This window comes from Coregonus lavaretus (genome assembly GCF_964263955.1).
Source record: "Coregonus lavaretus genome assembly, chromosome: 38".
NCBI lineage: Eukaryota > Metazoa > Chordata > Actinopteri > Salmoniformes > Salmonidae > Coregonus > Coregonus lavaretus.
The window spans coordinates 32,261,555-32,283,590 of NC_140025.1; the positions used below are offsets into that span (position 1 = coordinate 32,261,555).

The 22,036-nt window shown below is 44.2% G+C and overlaps 2 protein-coding genes across 2 annotated transcripts; one reads left to right on the forward strand and one right to left on the reverse strand.

The window, feature by feature from the left end:
- The first annotated feature begins 2,286 nt into the window (after positions 1 to 2,286).
- LOC311112457 (palmitoyltransferase ZDHHC5-A-like) lies at positions 2,287 to 6,738 on the forward strand. Its single transcript, XM_084155598.1, has 2 exons — positions 2,287 to 3,390; positions 4,392 to 6,738. Exons 1-2 carry the CDS (start codon positions 2,345 to 2,347, stop codon positions 4,618 to 4,620), a joined length of 1,275 nt encoding a protein of 424 aa, XP_084011724.1. The 5' UTR covers positions 2,287 to 2,344; the 3' UTR covers positions 4,621 to 6,738.
- Positions 6,739 to 7,263: 525 nt separating this feature from the next.
- On the reverse strand, positions 7,264 to 17,903 carry LOC311112458 (thioredoxin-related transmembrane protein 2-B). Its single transcript, XM_084155599.1, has 8 exons — positions 17,608 to 17,903; positions 16,954 to 17,014; positions 15,368 to 15,481; positions 13,563 to 13,639; positions 13,170 to 13,276; positions 12,879 to 12,944; positions 12,623 to 12,752; positions 7,264 to 9,304 (listed from the first exon to the last, which is right to left on the reverse strand). The coding sequence occupies exons 1-8, from the start codon at positions 17,794 to 17,796 to the stop codon at positions 9,125 to 9,127; spliced, it is 924 nt and encodes a 307-aa protein (XP_084011725.1). The 5' UTR covers positions 17,797 to 17,903; the 3' UTR covers positions 7,264 to 9,124.
- Positions 17,904 to 22,036: the final 4,133 nt, after the last annotated feature.

Below are 22,036 nucleotides of genomic sequence, written 5' to 3' on the forward strand. Positions count from 1 at the left end.
AGCTAGCTCGCGCATAAAGTGACCGTGGAAGACTGTGTGTCTCTGTGTGAAAGTGTGTGTCTGTGTCTGAAAGAGAGTGTATGCTGTGTGAGGTATGATCCATATCAAACTACTCCGCTAACACACACATCGTTCTCTCTGACTCAGCTTTATATGTTATATATCAGGGATCTCATTGGCTGCCTGCCTGTCTTTAATCGTTTGATTTGTTATGATTTGTTAATGCATCTCTGTTTTTTTACCTGTGGCTTCTTTTCCTGCCTTTTGATTGGTTACTCAGTGGCTTTCAGTTGAACAGTATCAGTAAGTGAATGTTGGACTATTTGTCTTTATTTTCTTTAGTTTGAGTGTGTGTTATTAGATCTAGTTACCCAACCCTGTGTGTCATCTTTTAGCCTATAGCTTTCCCCACACCGTTGTAGAAAATATTCTCCCCTAGCTATTTCTTGTTGTAGAAAGATTTTTTGGTAGTTAATTCACATATTAGTTCATTTGTATTTGACCTATTTTACATGTGTGGTATGTTTCCTATATCACACAATCTGATTATAATTCCCTTAAATCAATTCTGGAATCACACAGTGGACTGTCAATGGCCCAGCTGCTGTTTGACGTTTTCTCCACAAGAGGGCATCAAGGTGCACAGTCGAACAGGCAGGAGCCTCCTTTGGGCTCAATACAACAGAAACCATGGGAGCGTCCCAAATGGGACCCTATCCCCTATAACAGGGATGGGCAACTGGCAGCCCGCAGGCCTTTTGAAGGGATCAATCAAATCAATATTTGTATTTATTTTTTGGGGAACTCAGTTGGGGTCTCAACTTACTGTTGCGAGTTAGAATAGTAGAATGTGTCATTTCAAAATGTGGTTGTGCATCAGCAGTTTTTCTCTTGTTACGTCAGTCACTGATAGTCAGTCAATTAGCCCATGTCAGCAAAACATGTTTTAGATTGCTAAGTTAGTTTAGCAGCCAGCTATCTCAACATGTTATCATGGTCGAATTACCGGCCGGATATCATATAAAAAAAACTGCAAACCCCCCCCCCCCCCTTGGCAAAATGAGTAGAATTGCATGAAATTAGTTATAAAATAGCAAAAACTTCTCTCTGCCCCATGGCAAAATGTGTAGAAGTGCACAAAATTCACTTTAAAACATTAAAATGTTCTCTCTGCTGTCAAGAGGGGGGCTACTAGAATGTTGCGAGTTGTCGTGATGAGTTCAGATTCTTTTGTGGCCCCCACCCCTATCAAAGTTGAAGATCCCTGCCTTATAAAGTGCAATACTTTTGACCAGGTCCCCATAAGGCTCTGGTCAAAAGTAGTGCACTATATAGGGAATAGGGTGCCATTTGGGATGCAAGCCATGTGTTAGAAGAGCTCTATCAGGAGCAGGGGAAGAAGATCGTTTTTTTTTTTCTCTATTAACTCTAATTGTGTTATCTGTTAGCCGGGCCACAACAACATCCATTTCATTAACTCTTATGCTGTGTCCCAAATGGCACCCTATTCCCTATACAGAGCCCCGTGGGCCCTCATCAAAATTAGTGCACTAAATGCAGACTAGGGTGCCATTTGAGACACAAGCTTATTGTTTCACTGGGCACACATGTTGCCCCCCTCTTCTCTATCCCACAGCCATCTGGCTATATATACAGTGTGTGTGTGTTTCAATGTTTTTATTGAAGGTGTGGGACTCTTCTGACCTATGTGTTGTAAAGATAACATCATGTAACAGAAGCCATGTGGGCATTCTAAAAGTTCTAGGGCTATATATTCTTCCCCGCACAGACCCCTTGTGTGTAGTGAATAGTGAAGCCCATGCATCTGGTCTGAAAGAGTAGTTCCCTTTCCCGATGTCTCGCCTTGTTCTTCCCACTGTGGTGTTATTGGTAGTGGCCTAGTGCTGTGTCTGTAGAGTTGGACATCCAATTCTCATTCCACTTTCCAGTGTGGGATTCAGTGACAAGGATAGAGTTAACACGACTTTATCTTCTCTCCCTCTTTCTTTCTCTCCCTCCTCCCTCTTGCTCTCTTCTTTCTCTTCATCTCTCCCTCCTCTCCTCTCTCCCTCCTCCCTCTTGCTCTCTTCTTTCTCTTCATCTCTCCCTCCTCTCCTCTCTCCCTCCTCCCTCTTGCTCTCTTCTTTCTCTTCATCTCTCCCTCCTCTCTTCTCTCCCTCCACCTCTTTCTCTCTCTCTCTCTCTCTCTCTCTCCCTCTCTCTCTGTCTCTGTCTCTGTCTCTCTCTCTGTCTCTCTCCCTCTGTCTCTGTCTCTCTGTCTCTCTCTCTCTCTCCCTCTGTCCCTCTGTCTCTCTCTCTCTCTCTCTCTCTCTCTCCCCACCAGATGAGTCGAGGGGACAGTCTGAAGGAGTCGTCCTCTCTGCTCCAGTCCAGCCAGCAGCCTGGCTTCCGCTCTGAACCCAGTCTGGATGGGAGAGAGGCCCCAGGGGAGAGAGGAGGATTGGGAGGAGGTGGAGACAGACCTGGAGGAGGGGGGTCAGTAGGGGGGGCACCAGGGTCAGGGGGTGGCGGTATCCCCGGTTACTCCCTAGGGGGACGTTCCTACCCCTCCTTCTCAGACCCAACGGTTCTATCTACCGGCGGAGGGGGAGGGGCTTCCCGTTCTTCCAGCGTGCGTTCTGGCCCTGCCCACAACGCGGCCCACGTCTCCGAGGCGACGACCTCCACGAGCTACAAGAGCCTGGCCAATCAGACGCCTCCGCCGCGCAACGGCAGCCTATCGTACGACAGCCTGCTCACGCCCTCCGAGAGCCCCGACTTTGAGTCGGCCGCCCCCGACATGTCGCCCGGGCGCCACCCTACCCCCATCCCGCCCGGCCCGGGCCCTGTCCTGGGGTACTCCTCCCCCTACCTGTCGGCCCAGCTCAGCCAGCAGAGAGACGCAGAGCTCCACCAGCCCTCCGCCTCCTCGGTAGCCCTCCTCTCCTCCCCGCACCGTGCCCACTATCTCCGCGCCTCCTCCTCCTCCCCCCCGCCTCTCCCCGAGAGGGAGCGACTCCTCCAGGAATCGCACCACCACTCTCAGCCCCCTCCCTCCTCCGCGGCCCCCCAGCCCCCCCACCCACACCACCACCATCACCACCACCACCACCACAGCAGCCACAGCTCCAGACACCCCCGCTTCTCCCGGCCCCCGCTCCTGTCCGACTCGGCCGCCCACCACCATTACCCCTACCGCACCCGGTCCACGGACACCCCCCTGGCCCCCTCCACGCACCCCCCGCGCTCCCCCCACCCCCCGCCGCTGGGGAAGTCTCTGTCGTACTCTTCGGCGGCGGCAGCGGAGATGCAGTACCGGATGGTGCGCAAGGCATCGGCCTCGGTCGGAGGGGGAGGGGCGGGAGGGGGAGGGGGGATCCAGGCACCTAAGTGAGTAACGGCTCTGCTCTTTACTGACTGACTGCAGCCCGCTGCCTCCTTCTTCTCCTCCTTCTCCTCCTCCTTCTCTTCCTCCTCCTCCCAGGCTCCTGTGAGTTCCTTTTCCTCTCTTTTTTTCCGTTCTCTATTTTCCACTCGTCTGTAGAGTCGGTGCTTCTCCTCATCCCTGCTTCTGTTGTGTGTTCGGTTCCAAATGGCACCCTATTCCCTATAAAGTGCACTACTTTACCACGGCTCTGGTCAAAAGTAGTGCACTCTCTAGGGAATAGGGTGCCATTTGGTACATACAATTTGTCTGTAGTTGTTCCATTTAGTTTTTCTCTGTCCCGAACGGTCTCCATCACCTGTCCCTGTTCCCTTTACTATGTAATGGTGTTATTACTAGACGTGTTACTGTATCACAATACATTATGTAATGGTACGCTGTTCCCTATATAGTGTACTGCTGTTGACCAGGGCCCATAGGTTTCTGGTCAAAATGCGTAAACTATTTAGGGAATAGATTGCCATTTGGGATGCAGGAATTCCTTGTTTTTAGCATGTATTATGGTCATGACAAAGCAACTTGTGGACTTTAATCTTCCTATAAAGTTTTTGATTTGATAAATGTTTTATTTTATCTCAAAATGCATTTAGTCCTGCATAGATCATGGTTGTGTTATTGCTGTAGTTGTGGATGTGTTTTATCCTGTTGCCCTCTGTGTGTTACCATTGTCCAGCATGACGTCCCTCTGTTTGACTATAGGATTACAGTGGAAGATATCTGTATGTACCAGCCCTTGGTCACCCCTGCATGATATGGATATATCCTATCGCTTGATTATGAATGCTTCCAAAATGGCACCCTATTCCCTATAGCCCTTTGGGCCCTGGTGAAAGGTAGTACACTATATTGGGGATAGGGTGCCATTTGGGATACACCCTATGAGTGTGCGCTCTTCCTCTCCAACCTCTTAACTAATCTTCCTCTTCTTTTCTCTTCCTCTATCCAGGGACGAGATTCAGATGAAGTTGTTCAGCCGGACGAACGGTCAGCCCAGGTCCTCCCTTTCCTCCTCAGGCTCCACCCCTTCCTCCCCCTCTCACCCAATCAGCATGTCCACTCGCCCCGGACAGGCTTATCCCAGCCCTGGAAACACCCAGAGCCCTGCCCACAAGCCGGGGGGCGGGGTGAAGAAGGTGACGGGCGTCGGCGGGACCACCTATGAGATTTCAGTCTGAGTTTGACGGGCGGCGACTCCGACTAATGGCATCAGGGGTAGGAGGTGAAGGAGGGGTCAGAGATGAACTGATGATATTTCTGCCTCTAAGACCCTTCAGGAGAGAGGAAAGCTTTTAATAAACAGACGTTTTAAAAGTTGGGTGATAAAACTGACTTTTTTTGCTCCTCTTCCAAACGTGATGGACTCCGGACTTCCCCTCTCGTTCAAAGACCTCCAGTTAAGGAACTACAGAACTAATCGGGAGGAAGTTGTTTAACCAATCACATTCAAGAACACAATGCACCATTATGACATGGTGGGCGTATGGGCCCAGGGAGCCTATCATATCCCTGAAGAGGCGGGACACTTTGACAATCCACCAATTTCTGGGCGGAATGAACTCTGGGAATGGTCGACTGACAGTTATGACTGGGTTTGCCTTTTATTGGATAAAACAAGGAAGATCAACATGGCTGCCTTTACACAGGCAGCCCAATTCTGATTTTTTTTGACCAATCAGATCAGCTCTGAAAAGAGCTGATGTAAAATGATCTGATCTGATTGGGCAAAATAAATCTGAATTGGGCTGCCTGTGTAAACACAGCCCATATTTAAAAAAAATTGGTTCATTTATTAATTCATTCATAAATGTGTAATGATTCATTCTCTGTACAGAATTATATGGTTTGGAATTTATGGTGATTTCCTCCAATCAGTGGCATTTAAAGGTGACCGCGGCATGCTCCGGCCACTATCGACCACTGTGATTGGCTAGTGACCTCGCTGCCATTCTCTCACGACCAATCAGAAATGGAGATGCTAAACTGTAGTAGACGGGTAGCGTCATTGGTGAATTTCGTTTTGCCTGGCCCTGTGCCCTGGGAGGGATTTCACTTAAGGACCAATGGAATGGTAAAAAAATAAAAATACCTGACCAGTGACGAAATCGTCAGGTCTGTACTTTAAGGATGGAGCAGCCTTTTCTAAACAAACCTTGGAGCAATGGCCTTGAAAATCAAGGAGAGAAGTGTTTTTTTAATTTTACTTATTTAATTTCAAAATGTTATTTTATATGAATTTATATATAGCTGTTGATAAGATCAAGATTTTTTTTAATGGGCTGATAGGGTTTTTCTGGTTTGAGTTAATTTAAAAATTGTAACTGAACAGGAAAAAACTGTTGCCGCGTTCACGTGCTAGTCGGAACTTGGAAATGTTTGACTTGCTAACTGCTTTTAGTTTAACACGTGCCGCGTTCAACCAGTTAGCAAGTCGAAAATGTCAGTTTCCTAGTTCCGACTAGCACTTGAACGCGGCTCATTTAGATTGATGGCTGCACCAGCCAATCAGAGGCTGTGTTTTGAGTCTTCAGCCAAAGAGAGGAGCTGGACAATTATGGTTCAGCCAATGGGAACCAATGTATTTGATAAAAGAAGGCAATGTAGCATTTTTAAGTCCTTTGATACACAGTAACCACTCGATTTCTCGTGGGGCATATTTCAGAAATACTCTGTTGTACTTTGTTTACTTCTGAGCTTTGTAATGGTTGTGTCTGAAATGGCACCCTATTCACTATGTAGTGCACTACTTTTGACCAGGGCCTATAAGGAATAGGGTGCCATAACACACACAACCAAATATTTGTTTTATTGGTCCAGATACTGACATCTCTGGTTGCCTTCCACTAGCTGACCTATTGGGAAAGTAGCGAGAATCACATGCTTTGGCGCGACCAATCCAGAGAGGGCAAGTGATTCATATCAGCCTACTCTTTTATTTGTTAATGGTTAAACCAATGAGATGAGCAGCTGAAAGTAACACCCTTTTTATATTTAATTTATACTTTTCTTTGCAAGATTTTAGGACAATTTACAGGGCATTGCTTTAGACTTACAGTTTGTTTGACCAGTCAGAAATGGGCTAGGACTAAAAGAGCACGTTGCCCAATGAGAAGGCAAAGATGTTTGATTGCAATCAGGAACAGCCAATGCCTTTTGCAGATGATGTTTAGACAAGTACGGGCCTGGGACTTGGGTGTTTGAAATTGGAAGAAAAAAAAAAGATATGTACTGTATAGAGCTCTGTGTGTGTGGGCGTGTATGTGCGTGTGTTTGAGCATTGGTAATAAAGTCTTTAAAACCAAAGGCAGCGTGCTTTGTTCTGCTTGTAGTTGAGGTTGCTGATGTCTGGCAACACATGAGGAGAAAGCACCGAACACAGGCTACTTACTACACATTCAGAGTAGAACTTTGAGCTGGACCAAAGGATTCCACTTTGGCTATGAAAAGATAAATTAAGGTTACTTAAATAGGTACATTAAGATGATCCAGTTACAGTATATTTTCATGCACCTTTAACAGAATTTCTTCCACACAGGATACAGAGAATGATTATGGGGTTTACATCAGCCAGTGGTGCCTGTAATTAGTTCTCAGGTTAATTTGTAGGGAGCAAACCCCTACTGATGGGGCTGAAAGCTTGGCTTCATGTCTCGCCTCCCTCCACAACTCTTAAATGCCGTCCCTATCACAATGTACCAGAAGGTGGTAACAAAATGTAGGTTGTGAATTATGCCACATTGCCACCAGGTGGCGCCAAAACGTACATGTTACTGAGACGCTTAAATCCCAATTTATCTGTGATTATAGTACTGTAGCGCGACTTGAAATGTAAAGGCAATGTTCCCGCGTTCGGGAACATTGGCAGACTCAATTTATTCATGTACACATTTTTATTGCATAAAAAAAAACATCACGTCGGACACGCCTCACGGTTTCATCTCAAGCAGCAGGTAGGCTCACCCATTCACGCATTCGCAGGAGCAAATACACAATCTGAACAGAACGTTGAGACAGACAGCAGGATTATACAGTAACCAAGGGAATGTCAAACGGGTAGTAAAATGTATGTTATGTTACATCGCCTAGAAGAAGTGCTACTTCACCTCAATTTACACTTTTCTTTGCACTGGTGTAAAAATGTGTTTTGTCAACAATTACAAAATGACAACTGAGTTAAAAATAATAATTAAGACGTGAGTGTTTAGACAGAAGCCAGCCCTGAAATGGGAGCTTTTTAAAGTAAAAAAGTAATTCTACCTATTCTGTCAGGTAGAAGAGTGAGGGATAGAGACTAGCACTACCTACCTCAACCTTCCACAACTCCATCGCTGATATGGCTATTTTGTGGACAACAAAATAACACTGGTCTAGTTCTAAAATGGAATTGGCGTTAATAGCAAAACGCTCTGTTCTCTCCATCCTCATCTTTCCCTTCAGCGTCATCTTTAACTGAAAACTATGATTAGGTGACAATAACAGAACTCACAGACAACCACTTATGGAAGAAAAAAAACTAGCTAATATATATTTTGAAATTCCCTCTCAAAGACAGCCTTTTAGGACAGAGGCCGTGGTTCATAGACACAACACCGATCTTATCATCATGGACCCAATTGGAGGTAGGTAGATGGCTTGAAGTGTTTGACCATGTCTTAACCAATAGAGTAGACATGCAGTGAAGAGCCTTTGACAGCAATTGGCTAATAAAGGAGACATTTCGAGCCAATGCCTGGCATTGGTCCAATATGAAACATTGTCAGCTCAGTCTCCCCATATTAGGAAATATGAAATAACTAACCTGTGCCCCCACACATTGACTCTGTACCGGTACCCCCTGTATATAGCCTCCCTACTGTTATTTTACTGCTGCTCTTTAATTATTTGTAATTTTTTACTTAACCAACAATGCAGTTTTAAGAAAAATAAGTGTTAAGGGCTTGTAAGTAAGCATTTCACTGTAAGGTCTACACCTGTTGTATTCAGCGCATGTGGCATATCAAATTTAATTTGAAATGGCACCATATCTCACTACTTTTGACTAGTGCACTCACTATATAAGGAATCGGTTGCCATTTCGGACAAAGCCAATGTAACTTCAGTTAAATAGGTGCATGCAATTTGGCTCACCAAGCATGGACCGGACTGAGAGTATAACATTCACTCTATTCTAAATCAAGTGAAACACTATGAACGGAGTGTATCATTGTAGTGTTCCAAGATGAAGCCTAAATCAAATGCACTTAAAAGTTAAGTCATAAATTACACCCTTTTCCCTATATAGTGCACTACTTTTGTAGTATTGCACTATATTAGGTAATATAATGACATTTGGGACGCGCCCGCTGATGAGCATAGAGGTTCTCCAGGGAACTGGTGGAAAGATTTATGAAACTGTCATAAGTACGATGGAGAGACATACAAATCTAACTGTACAGTTTAGATTTAAGTTAGTTAATATTGAATTAATCATAACAATAATTAAATTATTTTGCAACTCAAATCTTGTTGCATACAGTATACAGCAAAACAAAAAGGATTCATAACAATCATGTGTTTGTTCCCTCGATAGAACATCACACCCCTCCAGCATCAGCATCAGCATCAGCATCAGCATCAGCATAACGCCACCTAGTCCCATTGTGATGTCACAGCGTTCTTCTGAGGCCACTACCCATGACAATTCTATTTGTCCTTCTTGGTCTCAGTCTCCTCCTCCTGGGCGTCGACCTCTGGCTCCTCCTCTTCGAGCACGGGCGGGAACTGTGATTCGTTGATCTTGTCGCTCCGGTCTCCCTTGGACTTGTTGAGTTTCTTGGACTTCTGGTAGAGCTCGTTCAGGTTGAACTCCCGGATGATGTTCTCCTGTTGAGCGGGAGATTGAGTGTGTGAGAGAAAGAGAGCGAGAAAGAGTGTGTGTGTGTGTGTGTGTGCATGTCTGTTTGTATGCGTGTGTGTCAGGGTTTCAGGACATTTGACTGGCAGCATTTTAATTTACCGGACATTTGAGAAATTGACCGGACGTACAGTCGTGGTCAAAAGTTTTGAGAATGACACAAATACTAATTTTCACAAAGTCTGCTGCCTCAGTTTTGATGATGGCAATTTGCATATACTCCAGAATGTCATGAAGAGTGATCAGATGAATTGCAATTAATTGCAACGTCCCTCTTTGCCATGAAAATGAACTTAATCCCCAAAAAACATTTCCACTGCATTTCAGCCCTGCCACAAAAGGACCAGCTGCCATCATGTCAGTGATTCTCTCGTTAACACAGGTGAGAGTGTTGATGAGGACAAGGCTGGAGATCACTCTGTCATGCTGATTGAGTTAGAATAACAGACTGGAAGCTTTAAAAGGAGGGTGGTGCTTGAGATCATTGTTCTTCCTCTGTTAACCATGGTTACCTGCAAGGAAACACGTGCCGTCATCATTGCTTTGCACAAAAAGGGCTTCACAGGCAAGGATATTGCTGCTAGTAAGATTGCACCTAAATCAACCATTTTTCAGATCATCAAGAACTTCAAGGAGAGAGGTTCAATTGTTGTGAAGAAGGCGTCAGGGCGCCCAAGAAAGTCCAGCAAGTGCCAGGACCGTCTCCTAAAGTTGATTCAGCTGCGGGATCGGGGCACCACTAGTGCAGAACATGCTCAGGAATGGCAGCAGGCAGGTGTGAGTGCATCTGCACGCACAGTGAGGCGAAGACTTTTGGAGGATGGCCTGGTGTCAAGAAGGGCAGCAAAGAAGCCATCAGGGACAGACTGATATTCTGCAAAAGGTACAGGGATTGGACTGCTGAGGACTGGGGTAAAGTCATTTTCTCTGACGAATCCCCTTTCCGATTGTTTGGGGCATCCGTAAAACACCTTATCCGGAGAAGACAAGGTGAGCGCTACCATCAGTCCTGTGTCATGCCAACAGTAAAGCATCCTGAGACCATTCATGTGTGGGGTTGCTTCTCAGCCAAGGGAGAGGGCTCACTCACAATTTTGCCTAATAACACAGCCATGAATAAAGAATGGTACCAACACATCCTCTGAGAGCAACTTCTCCCAACCATCCATGAACAGTTTGGTGACAACCAATGCCTTTTCCAGCATGATGGAGCACCTTGCCATAAGGCAAAAGTGATAACTAAGTGGCTCGGGGAACAAAACATCGACATTTTGGGTCCATGGCCAGGAAACTCCCCAGACCTTAATCCCATTGAGAACTTGTGGTCGATCCTCAAGAGGCGGGTAGACAAACAAAAACCCACAAATTCTGACAAATTCCAAGCATTGATTATGCAAGAATGGGCTGCCATTAGTCAGGATGTGGCCCAGAAGTTAATTGACAGCATGCCAGGGCGGATTGCAGAGGTCTTGAAAAAGAAGGGTCAACACTGCAAATATTGACTCTGCATAAACTTAATGTAATTGTCAATAAAAGCATTTGACACTTATGGAATGCTTGTAATTATACTTCAGTATACCATAGTAACATCTGACAAAAATATCTCATAACACTGAAGCAGCGAACTTTGTGAAGACCAATACTTGTGTCATTCAACACTTTTGACCACGACTGTATATGGATTGGGTGCATAACCGGATTAGGGCGTTCACACACTGTGCTCAGAATGACAAATCACATTTAGATTATGGTAATTCATATTAACAGAACATGCAAGTCGAGGATGCTACAATGTGTGGTCCTTTTTTACAGAATTCTGATGTGCACTTTGAGGATTTTAGAATAACTGTCCACATTTAAATTTTCCTCAGCCAACAAGACGAGTAACGAACAGCAAAATCACTAGCCTATGTCAATCTACTGCACCCCATTGTAGAAAAGTTGACCTATTCTATTAGTCAGTTTGTCGAGAAAGAAATAGCCTATTCCAAACAGACTCTGGGAAATAGCCTATTCCAAACAGACTCTGGGAAATAGCCTAATCCAAACAGACTCTGGGAAATAGCCTAATCCAAACAGACTCTGGGAAATAGCCTATTCCAAACAGACTCTGGGAAATAGCCTATTCCAAACAGACTCTGGGAAATAGCCTATTCCAAACAGACTCTGGAAAATAGCCTAATCCAAACAGACTCTGGGAAATAGCCTAATCCAAACAGACTCTGGGAAATAGCCTAATCCAAACAGACTCTGGGACAGTTGTGGGAAGGTAGATCCCAAATTCATACAACCAGTAGGCCTAGGCTTCATAAAAAAAAAAGTTAAAGCGATGAGGCTGATGCAACAGATCAGAACGTTTAGCTTAAATGATAATAAACTATTATTTCTTCACATTATAAGCGCAGCAATGCACACAAGGCAGTGGTCTACACACACGTCTTCGTTCCATAATGCAATTAGCAGGAAAACACTGTTGTCAAAAGGCCACCGCACGTTAGCTGTTTCATGTGACGGAGACGAAAATATCGGTTAGAAATGTAGAAAGAGGGGAGATCTAATATGCAACAACTAGCATTGGGTTGCTAATATGACTAGGATTTCGCCTTTGGCTACTGGTCAATGAAAGAACGTTTATATAAAATAATTACCTCCACAGATATGGTCTGATTTTGGCTAGGCTACTTTGAAGCAAGGCAATACATGCCTCAATATGTTTTAAAGCGTTCAGGTTTCGAACAATTAAGTATGTTTGCAAAATGCATACTGCCTCCAGCGCAATGCAGTGGTGTGACGCGCTGATGAAGCCTGCCTTCCGTTGCTAATTGCTCCTGTAAGTCGCTCTGGATAAGAGCGTCTGCTAAATGACTTAAATGTAATGTAAATGTTGCCTCTGTTTTCATTTGCTGTTTGAGACGCTGCTGAGCTCTTGTGCAGTCTGACAGATTTTCCGCTCAAAGGCTCTGTATCCTATACGCAGGTGATAAAATACATAACGAATATACTGTACACTAAATTATCAAATTAACCTATAGACCGATAAGTATGACCAGTCAAATAGATTTCCATCAATGAGTAGGCTAAAAAGCATTATTTCGCAAAGGGATGTTTCCTTCCCCCAGACAATTGGCTGGTGCCAATGTTATTCATCTGCTTTTCTATTCAAGTTATTTTTTTAATTTTTTTTGTGTGGCTAAAAGCCAGCTATTATCAGCTAACGGAAACCCTGGTGTGTGTGTGTGTGTGCATGTCTGTGTGTCTATGTTCTGCTCTGAAGCCACTCCTCTCACCTCAGTGAAGCTCCAGGACACGGCCCTACACTTCTTGTCCACCTGGGGGCGTCTCATCACCTCCTTGCCCCCCTGGAACAGCACCAGCGAGGGCAGCTGCTTGGAGAGGGGAGAGGTACTCACCTTGTACCTTTGAGAAGATGGATGGAGGACGGGAAGCAATTAAATGTTTCAAATCACAGACATCCAATCAGAAATCTACTTCACTTAAATAGAATCTATCTGCAGAGAGAGAGAAAGGAGGAAAGGGGCCTACTTCTTTGACACATCTCCATACCGTCCGATGTCCACCTTCCCAAACTTGAGCCCAGCACAGTTATACCTGTAACCATGAGAGAGAAAACATAAATTTCCCAAGAAACTCACAGCAATAGCATTACCACTTTAGTCGCACCACAAACTGACAGGTGATACAAATAGGGCAATATGAGATGGTCTGTTTTGAGACAATCCAGGAGAGGATGTATATTGACGCTAAGGGTTTCTGGTGCAATGCATTAAAATGAAGGCTTTTGTCGTGTATAGTGAAGATTAGTCGTTGTCTTACTTGAGGGAGAGGTCTGCGTAGACGGCGGCAAAGGACTGACACTCTGGGGACCAGTTAGCGAAGAACTCTATGATCCACATCACCCTGCTGTCCCTCTCCAACTCATCCTGCAACCGGGTCACAAGTCAGCCATCAATTTCACTAAACGTCACATTTCAAGCAATAAAAATATCCTCTGGGTGGGTCGGTTTTGAAATCACCTGACAAACATACTTTCAACTGAAATGTCAACAACAACCTAATTGGTGTCACCTTCTGCGATCCTGTGAAAGTATGATTTTTGATACACTCATCCGTTTTATTTTCACACTATAACACACCATTACCCTTACTACGGCAATGGTAATATTGTATGTTACAGTAGAGCCTTAAGAGGTAATCTATGGTACTCACTTCTATGGTCTTGTCACTGAAGTACTTGATGTACTCTGGGCCCATGTAGAGAGGAGGCTTACAGGTCATCAGGAACACTGGAATACACAATCAGCCAATCAGTGAGCAGCATGAAGGGTACTTAGCCAATCAGAGAGCAGAATGGAGGGGTCATCAGGTTATAGGTCATGTCATCTAACCAGGCGTTTACCGGTATAATTAATTATCACAACAGTAGAGGAGCGTGTGTGTCTATGTGTGTATCCAAGTATATGTATGTTGACACCGACTCATTCCAGGGTTTTTCTTTATTTTTACTATTTTCTACATTGTAGAATAATAGTGAAGACATCAAAACTATGAAATAACACATGGAATCATGTAGAAAAGTGTTAAATCAAAATATATTTTATATTTGAAATTCTTCAAATGGCCACCCTTTTGCCTTGATGACAGCTTCATGAGGTAGTCACCTGGAATGCATTTCAATTAACAGGTGTGCCTTGTTAAAAGTTAATTTGTGGAATTTCTTTCCTTCTTAATGCATTTGAGCCAATAAGTTGTGTTGTGACAAGGTAAGGGGGTATACAGAAGATAGTCCTATTTGGTAAAAGACCAAGTCCATTTTATGTCAAGAACAGCTCAAAAAGGCAAAGAGAAACGACAGTCCCATCATTACTTTAAGACATGGTCAGTCAATCCGGAAAATGTCAAGAACTTTGAACGTTTCTTCAAGTGTGGTCGCAAAAACCATAAAGTGCTATGATGAAACTGGTTCTCATGAGGACCGCCACAGAAAAGTTACCACTGCTGCAGAGTATAAGTTCATTAGGGTTACCAGCCTCAGAAATTGCAGCCCAAATAAATGCTTCAGAGTTCAAGTAACAGACACATCTCAACATCAACTGTTCAGAGGAGACTGTGTGAATCAGGCCTTCATGGTAAAATTGCTGCAAAGAAACCACTACTAAAGGACACCAATAAGAAGAAGAGACTTGCTTGGGCCAAGAAACACGAGCAATGGACATTAGACCGGTGGAAATCTGTCCTTTGGTCTGATGAGTCCAAATTTCGGATCTTTGGTTCCAACCGTCTTTGTGAGACGCAGAGTAGGTGAACGGATGATCTCCGCATGTGTGGTTCCCACCGTGAAGCATGGAGGAGGTGTGATGGTGACACTGTCTGTGATTTATTTAGAATTCAAGGCACACTTAACCAGCATGGCTACCAGAGCATTCTGCAGCGGCATGCCATCCCATCTGGCTTGCGCTTAGTGGGACTATCATTTGTTTTTCAACAGGACAATGACCCAACACACCTCCAGGCTGTGTAAGAGCTATTTGACCAAGAAGGAGAGTGATGGAGTGCTGCATCAGATGACCTGGCCTCCACAATCACCCGACCTCAACCCAATTGAGATGGTTTGGGATGAGTTGGACCGCAGAGTGAAGGAAAAGCAGCCAACAAGTGCTCAGCATATGTGGGAACTCCTTCAAGACTGTTGGAAAAGCATTCCAGGTGAAGCTGGTTGAGAGAATGCCAAGAGTGTGCAAAGCTGTCAAAGGCAAAGGGTAGCTACTTTGAAGAATCTAAAATATACAATATATTTTTATTTGTTTTTGGTTACTGCATGATTCCATATGTGTTATTTCATAGTTTTGATGTCTTCACTATTATTCTACAATGTAGAAAATAGTAAAAATAAAGAAAAACCCTTGAATTAGTAGGTGTGTCCAAACTTTTGACTGGTACTGTATGTGTGTGTATGTATAAACAAAGTGTGTATGTACGCACACATTGTGTAGTGCAAGTGTGTGTGCACTGACCAATGCAGAGGGTGAGATAGAGCAGGCCCATGCGGATGTCCAGTCTGAAGAAGAGGATAACGTTGGCCACCTTACTGAACAGAATGATGTTCCCCACATGCTGTTCCACCGTTACTGAGACAAGGAGATACGGAGAGGGGTTAAATCAAGTAAACAATGGGGGGGGAATCTAAAAAGAGAAAGTATTGCATAGAATAAGGACAATTTGCAGGTTGAAGACAATAGTGCACCTGGGGAGGAGGAAAAACAAGGATGATAACATTGACAAAGAACAATAACATTGAGAAAGAACAGATGTGAATAGAAGACAGGAACAAACAGTTTTGTAAAACCATGGGTAAAGGAGTGATATGAAGAACTATGAAAAAAGTGAAACGTGTAGAAACTATTTGAGCCTGAGACAGAGGGACAGTTTGTAGTTGAGGCCTAACAAGTGCGGGATTCACTTTAGGGAGGAGGGGGGTGCAGGGAGGGAGGCAGATGAAAGACGAAGGGAGTGACAACGACCAACAGAGCTACAATAACAAACACCACAATGACACCACAAGGTCAACAGACAACACAGTCCTATCATTTCTTCCTATGAATGATCTATTAAAACAGTCCGTTTACAACACTGAACTATTAATTCAAATAGGGCTTTGTGGACAAGACATTTGCCATAGCAGATTGGTTGAATACCTAGAACAATAACATGAGTACAAACAGAAAACAATTTGCTCAGACAAAGTTTAAGGGTCTGAAATGTTAGCCTTGTAGATACAAAAGTGAAACTTCACTAGCAATGTGTGTGGGTACTTGTTTTACAGAAATGGTAACCATGTGTTGAATGTCATGTAAAACAAACATGTCTGCCTGCTGAAGGAGACCCCTAGCTCCAACAGAAGGGGTTTCCACTAGATGGAGCAGCCTCAAAATTGGCTATATCATAAACATTCATCCCCAATTTTTTTGTTGCTTTTTGGTCTTCATTTAAGGTTAGGGATAGGCATAAGGTTGGCAGTGTGGTTAAGGTTCAAATCCAATTTTAAGAATATCAATTGTAGAAATAGGCGGGGTTTATGACCTCAGCCACGGCCTGTTCTCCCCGCTTCAATCACGTAGGCAGTACAGGAGCATCATGGCAAAAACAGACGACTGGTCAATAGCATCTACCCCCACACCATCAGGCTGCTGAATAGCCACCACTAGTCAGCTGTACCCGGCAATTACATCTGTGACCCTGTGCATGTGACTAATCAACTCTAAACACTATGTGGCTGTGGTAACTAGTGATGACCAACTGAGGGGGGATGGTCCGTTTTCTAATGTCTAAACACAGGTGGGTAGAACTCTGCTAATGATTAACCTTTGACTTTAGCTCTGTATGAAGGATTTACATGAGGGAATTAGTGTTGTGGTAGTGAGCTGGTGTATTGGTCAAGGATTTGGTATATCAAACTGTACGTCTATGTGTGCGCCTCTGTGTGTCGGCCTCTGTCGGTCTTTGTGTAAGTAAGTAACAGATGAGAATGGGTCATAAAAGTATGTGTATGGTTGCTAGATCTCTGATGATAACAGGGTTCTGGTTCAGGGCTGACACTTACTAGCTCTTCTGTTTTTCATCATGACGATCGCACTGAGGAACATAAGAATCTCCACTTCTCTCTGTGGAACATGAGAACAGAATAGGATAAACATACAGGTCAAGGCATTTCAGTCTATAAACATTTCATCTTCTGCCTCCAGTACTACCTAGTAGGCGAAACAAGATATTACAGGGTCGGGGCAGGCCTGCAACTAACTCCAGTATTGCCAGTGTCATCCTGTACTTATTTGGGTGGTTTTGGTGCATGCACTCATGGTGGCAGTGGCACTTTCAGCCCAAGAAAAAACAAGGCCCTTGTAGCCTTGTATGAGAGGGGGAACGCACCTGCTAACTCCCCAGTACACCCACCCTTTGCACGGTTCTGTCTCATCACCTGCCCGTTACCTTCCGATCTCTGTTCGGGTTACAGTCTATAGCATCCTTCAATATCGAACCCAGGCCAGCTCCCACCGAATTTCACAATGGCCATTCATGTAGCTAGCTAGCTAGCTAGCTAGCTAGCTAACTAAACCCCCCAACTCTGTCATCACATTTAGCATTGGATAGCTAGCTAGCTCGTTGGCAATCTAACCAAAATCTTCGTCCCGGCCTAATCACGTGTATCCTTCCTAACATTTCTCAATCCCCATTTTTTACACCATCCAATACTGACCCAGTCAAAGTCGCAGGGGTTGCCATCCTCTCGTTCTGTCGAAAGATGTTCGCAGACACCTGGCGTCTTGCGGATCATGAGAAACGCGATTGACATGAACAGAGACGCGACATAGTATGGCTTTAGCAGCCACTTGTACACCTGCGGCAAGTGATAGAGGAATGCGAGGAGAGGTGTTAGCAACGCCATTTTCTAATTTAGATACACAAATAAAATAAACTACGAATTAAAGGGGAGGAAGGATGTGTCCGAGGTCACTGCGGACGAATCCTTGGAAATGATCCCGCCTCCTTTGTGAAATGGCGGTGATTGGCCAGTTGAAAAAACGATGATTGGTAAAATTTTCCGAAAGAGGAAGGGCAAAAGAAAGACCAGACTCCTCCCTTTCCTTCATTTGGGAAAAAAAAGTGGCCTTTTTGGAATACTTTTTACATACAGGGTTTGTTCGACATTGCAGCCGACAGTGCAGGCGACTGCCGACTGACTGATCTACAAACCACCATCCATCATAAATAACTACTCATTATTACTTGTAGATCAGAGTCATTCACACTTAATCCATGATACATTAGGGGTTTGATTCTCTCGAACATGGCCACAGCTTTCGCACTGTCAGAACAAGTTCTGTGCAAAGTCAGCACAATAACTGTTCCTCTGGAGCTTCATGAAATGGGTTTCCATGGCTGAGCAGCCGCACACAAGCCTAAGATCTGGAGTGATGAATCAAGCTTCACCATCTGGCAGTCCGACGGACGAATCTGGGTTTGGCGGATGCCAGGAGAACGCTACCTGCCCCAATGCATAGTGCCAACTGTAAAGTTTGGTGGAGGAGGAATAATGGTCTGCGGCTGTTTTTCATGGTTCGGCTAGGCCCTTTAGTTCCAGTGAAGGGAAATCTTAATGACATTCTAGACGATTCTGTACTTCCAACTTTGTGGCAACAGTTTGGGGAAGGTCCTTTCCTGTTTCAGCATGACAATGCCCCCGTGCACAAAGCGAGCACCAAGTTAGAAATGGTTTGTCGAGATTGGTGTGGAAGAACTTGAATGCCAACTGCGAGCCAGGCCTAATCGCCCAACATCACTGCCCGACCTCACTAATGCTCTTGTGACTGAATGGAAGCAGGTCCCCGCAGCAATGTTCCAACATCTAGTGGAAACCATTCCCAGAAGAGTGGAGGCTGTTATAGCAGTAAAGGGGGGACCAACTCCATATTAATGCCCATGATTTTGGAATGAGATGTTCGACGAGCAGGTGTCCACATACACTACATGACCAAAAGTATCTCTGTGCATTCAAATTGCCATCGATAAAATGCAGTTGTGTTCGTTGTCTGTAGTTTATGCCTGCCCATACCATAACTCCATCGTCACCATGTGGGGCACTCGGTTCACAACGTTGACATCATCAAACTGCTCGCCCACACAACGCCATACACACCGTCTGCCATCTGCCTGGTACAGTTGGAACCTGGATTCATCCATGAAGAGCACACTTCTCCAGTGTGCCAGTCGCCATTGAAGGTGAGCCTTTGCCCACTGAAGTCGGCTACGACGCCGAACTGCAGTCAGGTCAAGACCCTGGTGAGGACGATGAGTACGCAGATGACCTTCCCTGAGATGGTTTCTGACAGTTTGTGCAAAAATTATTCGGTTGTGCAAACTCACAGTTTCATCAGCTGTCCTAGTGGCTGGTCTCAGACGATCCCGCAAGTGAAGAATCCTGATATGGAGGTCCTAGGTTGGCGTGGTTACATATGGTCTGCGGTTGTAAGGCCGGTTGGACGTACTGGCCAAATTCTCTAAAACAATGTTGCAGGCGGCTTATGGTAGAGAAATTAACATTAAATGATCTGTCAACAGCTCTGGTGGACATTCCTGCAGTCAGCATGCCAATTGCACATTCCCTCAAAACTTGGAACATCTGTGGCATTGTGTTGTGTGACAAAACTGCACATTTTAGAGTGGCCTTTTATTGTCCCCAGCACAAGGTGCACCTATGTAACGATCATGCTGCTTAATCAGCTTCTTGATATGCCACACCTGTCAGGTGGATGGATTATCTGGGCAAAGGAGAAACACTCACTAATGGGTATAAACAAATTTGTGCACACAATTTGTGAGAAATAAGATTTCTGTTAATATTAAACATTTCTGGGATCTTTTATTTCAGCTCATGAAACATGGGACCAACATTTTACATGTTACATTTATATTTTTGTTCAGTTTAGATTCGAGCCAATGTCTTAAGTACTTGAACATATTATTACTCCAACCTCATAAAATTGACACGTTTTAGTCAAAAACAACTTTATATTGAAGGAGTGCCTTTGATTAGATGGTCAGCACATGCGCAGTTCGGTGCGAGAGACCGTTAGACCCGATGACGTGTTTCTACGCATTACATTTTTAGTCATTTAGCAGATGCTCTTATCCAGAGTGACCTACAGTTAGTGAGTGCATACATTTCTCATACTGGCCCCCCGTGGGAATCGAACCCACAACCCTGGCATTGCAAACGCCATGCTCTACCAACTGAGCTACACAGGGCCTTAGGTTTAATAGCCAACATCGCCGGTCTTCCGTCTTCGTCTTGACTCTGACTCGATTTGCTCCGGTCTTGGTCTTGAATCAGTCTCAAACACAACCAGCCGTGGAAAATGTACCCAATTGTCCTACTTGAGTAAAAGTAAAGATACCTTAATAAAAAATGACTCAAGTAAAAGTGAAAGTCACCCAATAAAATACTACTTGAGTAAAAGTATTTGGTTTTAAATATACTTAAGTATCAAAAGTAAATGTAATTGCTAAAATATACTTAAGTATCAAAAGTAAAAGTCACAGTATAAATCCTTTCAAATTCCTTATATTAAGCAAAGCAGATGGACACATTTTCTAGGTTTTTATTTTATTTTACAGATAGCCAGGGGCTCAATCCAACACTCAGACATCATTTACAAGCGAAGCATGTGTTTAGTGAGTCCGCCAGATCAGAGGTAGTAGGGATGACCAAGGATGTCTCTTGATAAGTGTGTGAATTAGACCATTTTCCTGTCCTGCTAAACATTCAAAATGTAACTTGTACTTTTGGGTGTCAGGGAAAATGTATGGAGTAAAAAGTACATCATTTTCTTTAGGAATGTAGTGAAGTAAAAGTAAAAGTTGTCAAAAATATAAATAGTAAAGTACAGATACCACAAAAACCTACTTAAGTATCAAAGGTGGGACCGAGAGAATGAAAAACAGCTTCTATCTCAAGGCCATCAGACTGTTAAATAGCCATCACTAGCACATTAGAGGCTGCTGCTGCCTATTGAAATCACTGGCCACCTTAAGAAATGGAACACTAGTCACTTTAATAATGTTTACATATCTTGCACTACTCATCTCATATGTATATACTGTATTCTATAATATTCTACTGTATCTTAGTCCATGCCGCTCTGTCATTGCTTGTCCATACAGTGAGGGAAAAAAGTATTTGATCCTCTGCTGATTTTGTACGTTTGCCCACTGACAAAGAAATGATCAGTCTATAATTTTAATGGTAGGTTTATCTGAACAGTGAGAGACAGAATAACAACAAAAAATTCCAGAAAACCGCATGTCAAAAATGTTATAAATTGATTTGCATTTTAATGAGGGAAATAAGTAATTGACCCCTCTGCAAAACATGACTTAGTACTTGGTGGCAAAACCCTTGTTGGCAATCACAGAGGTCAGACGTTTCTTGTAGTTGTCCACCAGGTTTGCACACATCTCAGGAGGGATTTTTTTCCACACCTCTTTGCAGATCTTCTCCAAGTCATTAAGGTTTCGAGGCTGACGTTTGGCAACTCCAACCTTCAGCTCCCTCCACAGATTCTCTATGGGATTAAGGTCTGGAGACTGGCTAGGCCACTCCAGGACCTTAATGTGCTTCTTCTTGAGCCACTCCTTTGTTGCCTTGGCCGTTTGTTTTGGGTCATTGTAATGCTGGAATACCCATCCACGACCCATTTTCAATGCCCTGGCTGAGGGAAGGAGGTTCTCACCCAAGATTTGACGGTACATGGTCCCGTCCATCGTCCCTTTGATGCGGTGAAGTTGTCCTGTCCCCTTAGCAGAAAAACACCCCAAAAGCATAATGTTTCCACCTCCATGTTTGACGGTGGGGATGGTGTTCTTGGGGTCATAGGCAGCATTCCTCCTCCTCCAAACACGGCGAGTTGAGTTGATGCCAAAGAGCTCAATTTTGGTCTCATCTGACCACAACAATTTCCCCCAGTTCTCCTCTGAATCATTCATATATTCATTGGCAACTTCAGACGGCCCTTTGTATGTGCTTTTTTGAGCAGGGGGACCTTGCTGGCGCTGCAGGATTTCAGTCCTTCACGGCGTAGTGTGTTACCAATTGTTTTCTTGGTGACTATGGTCCCAGCTGCCTTGAG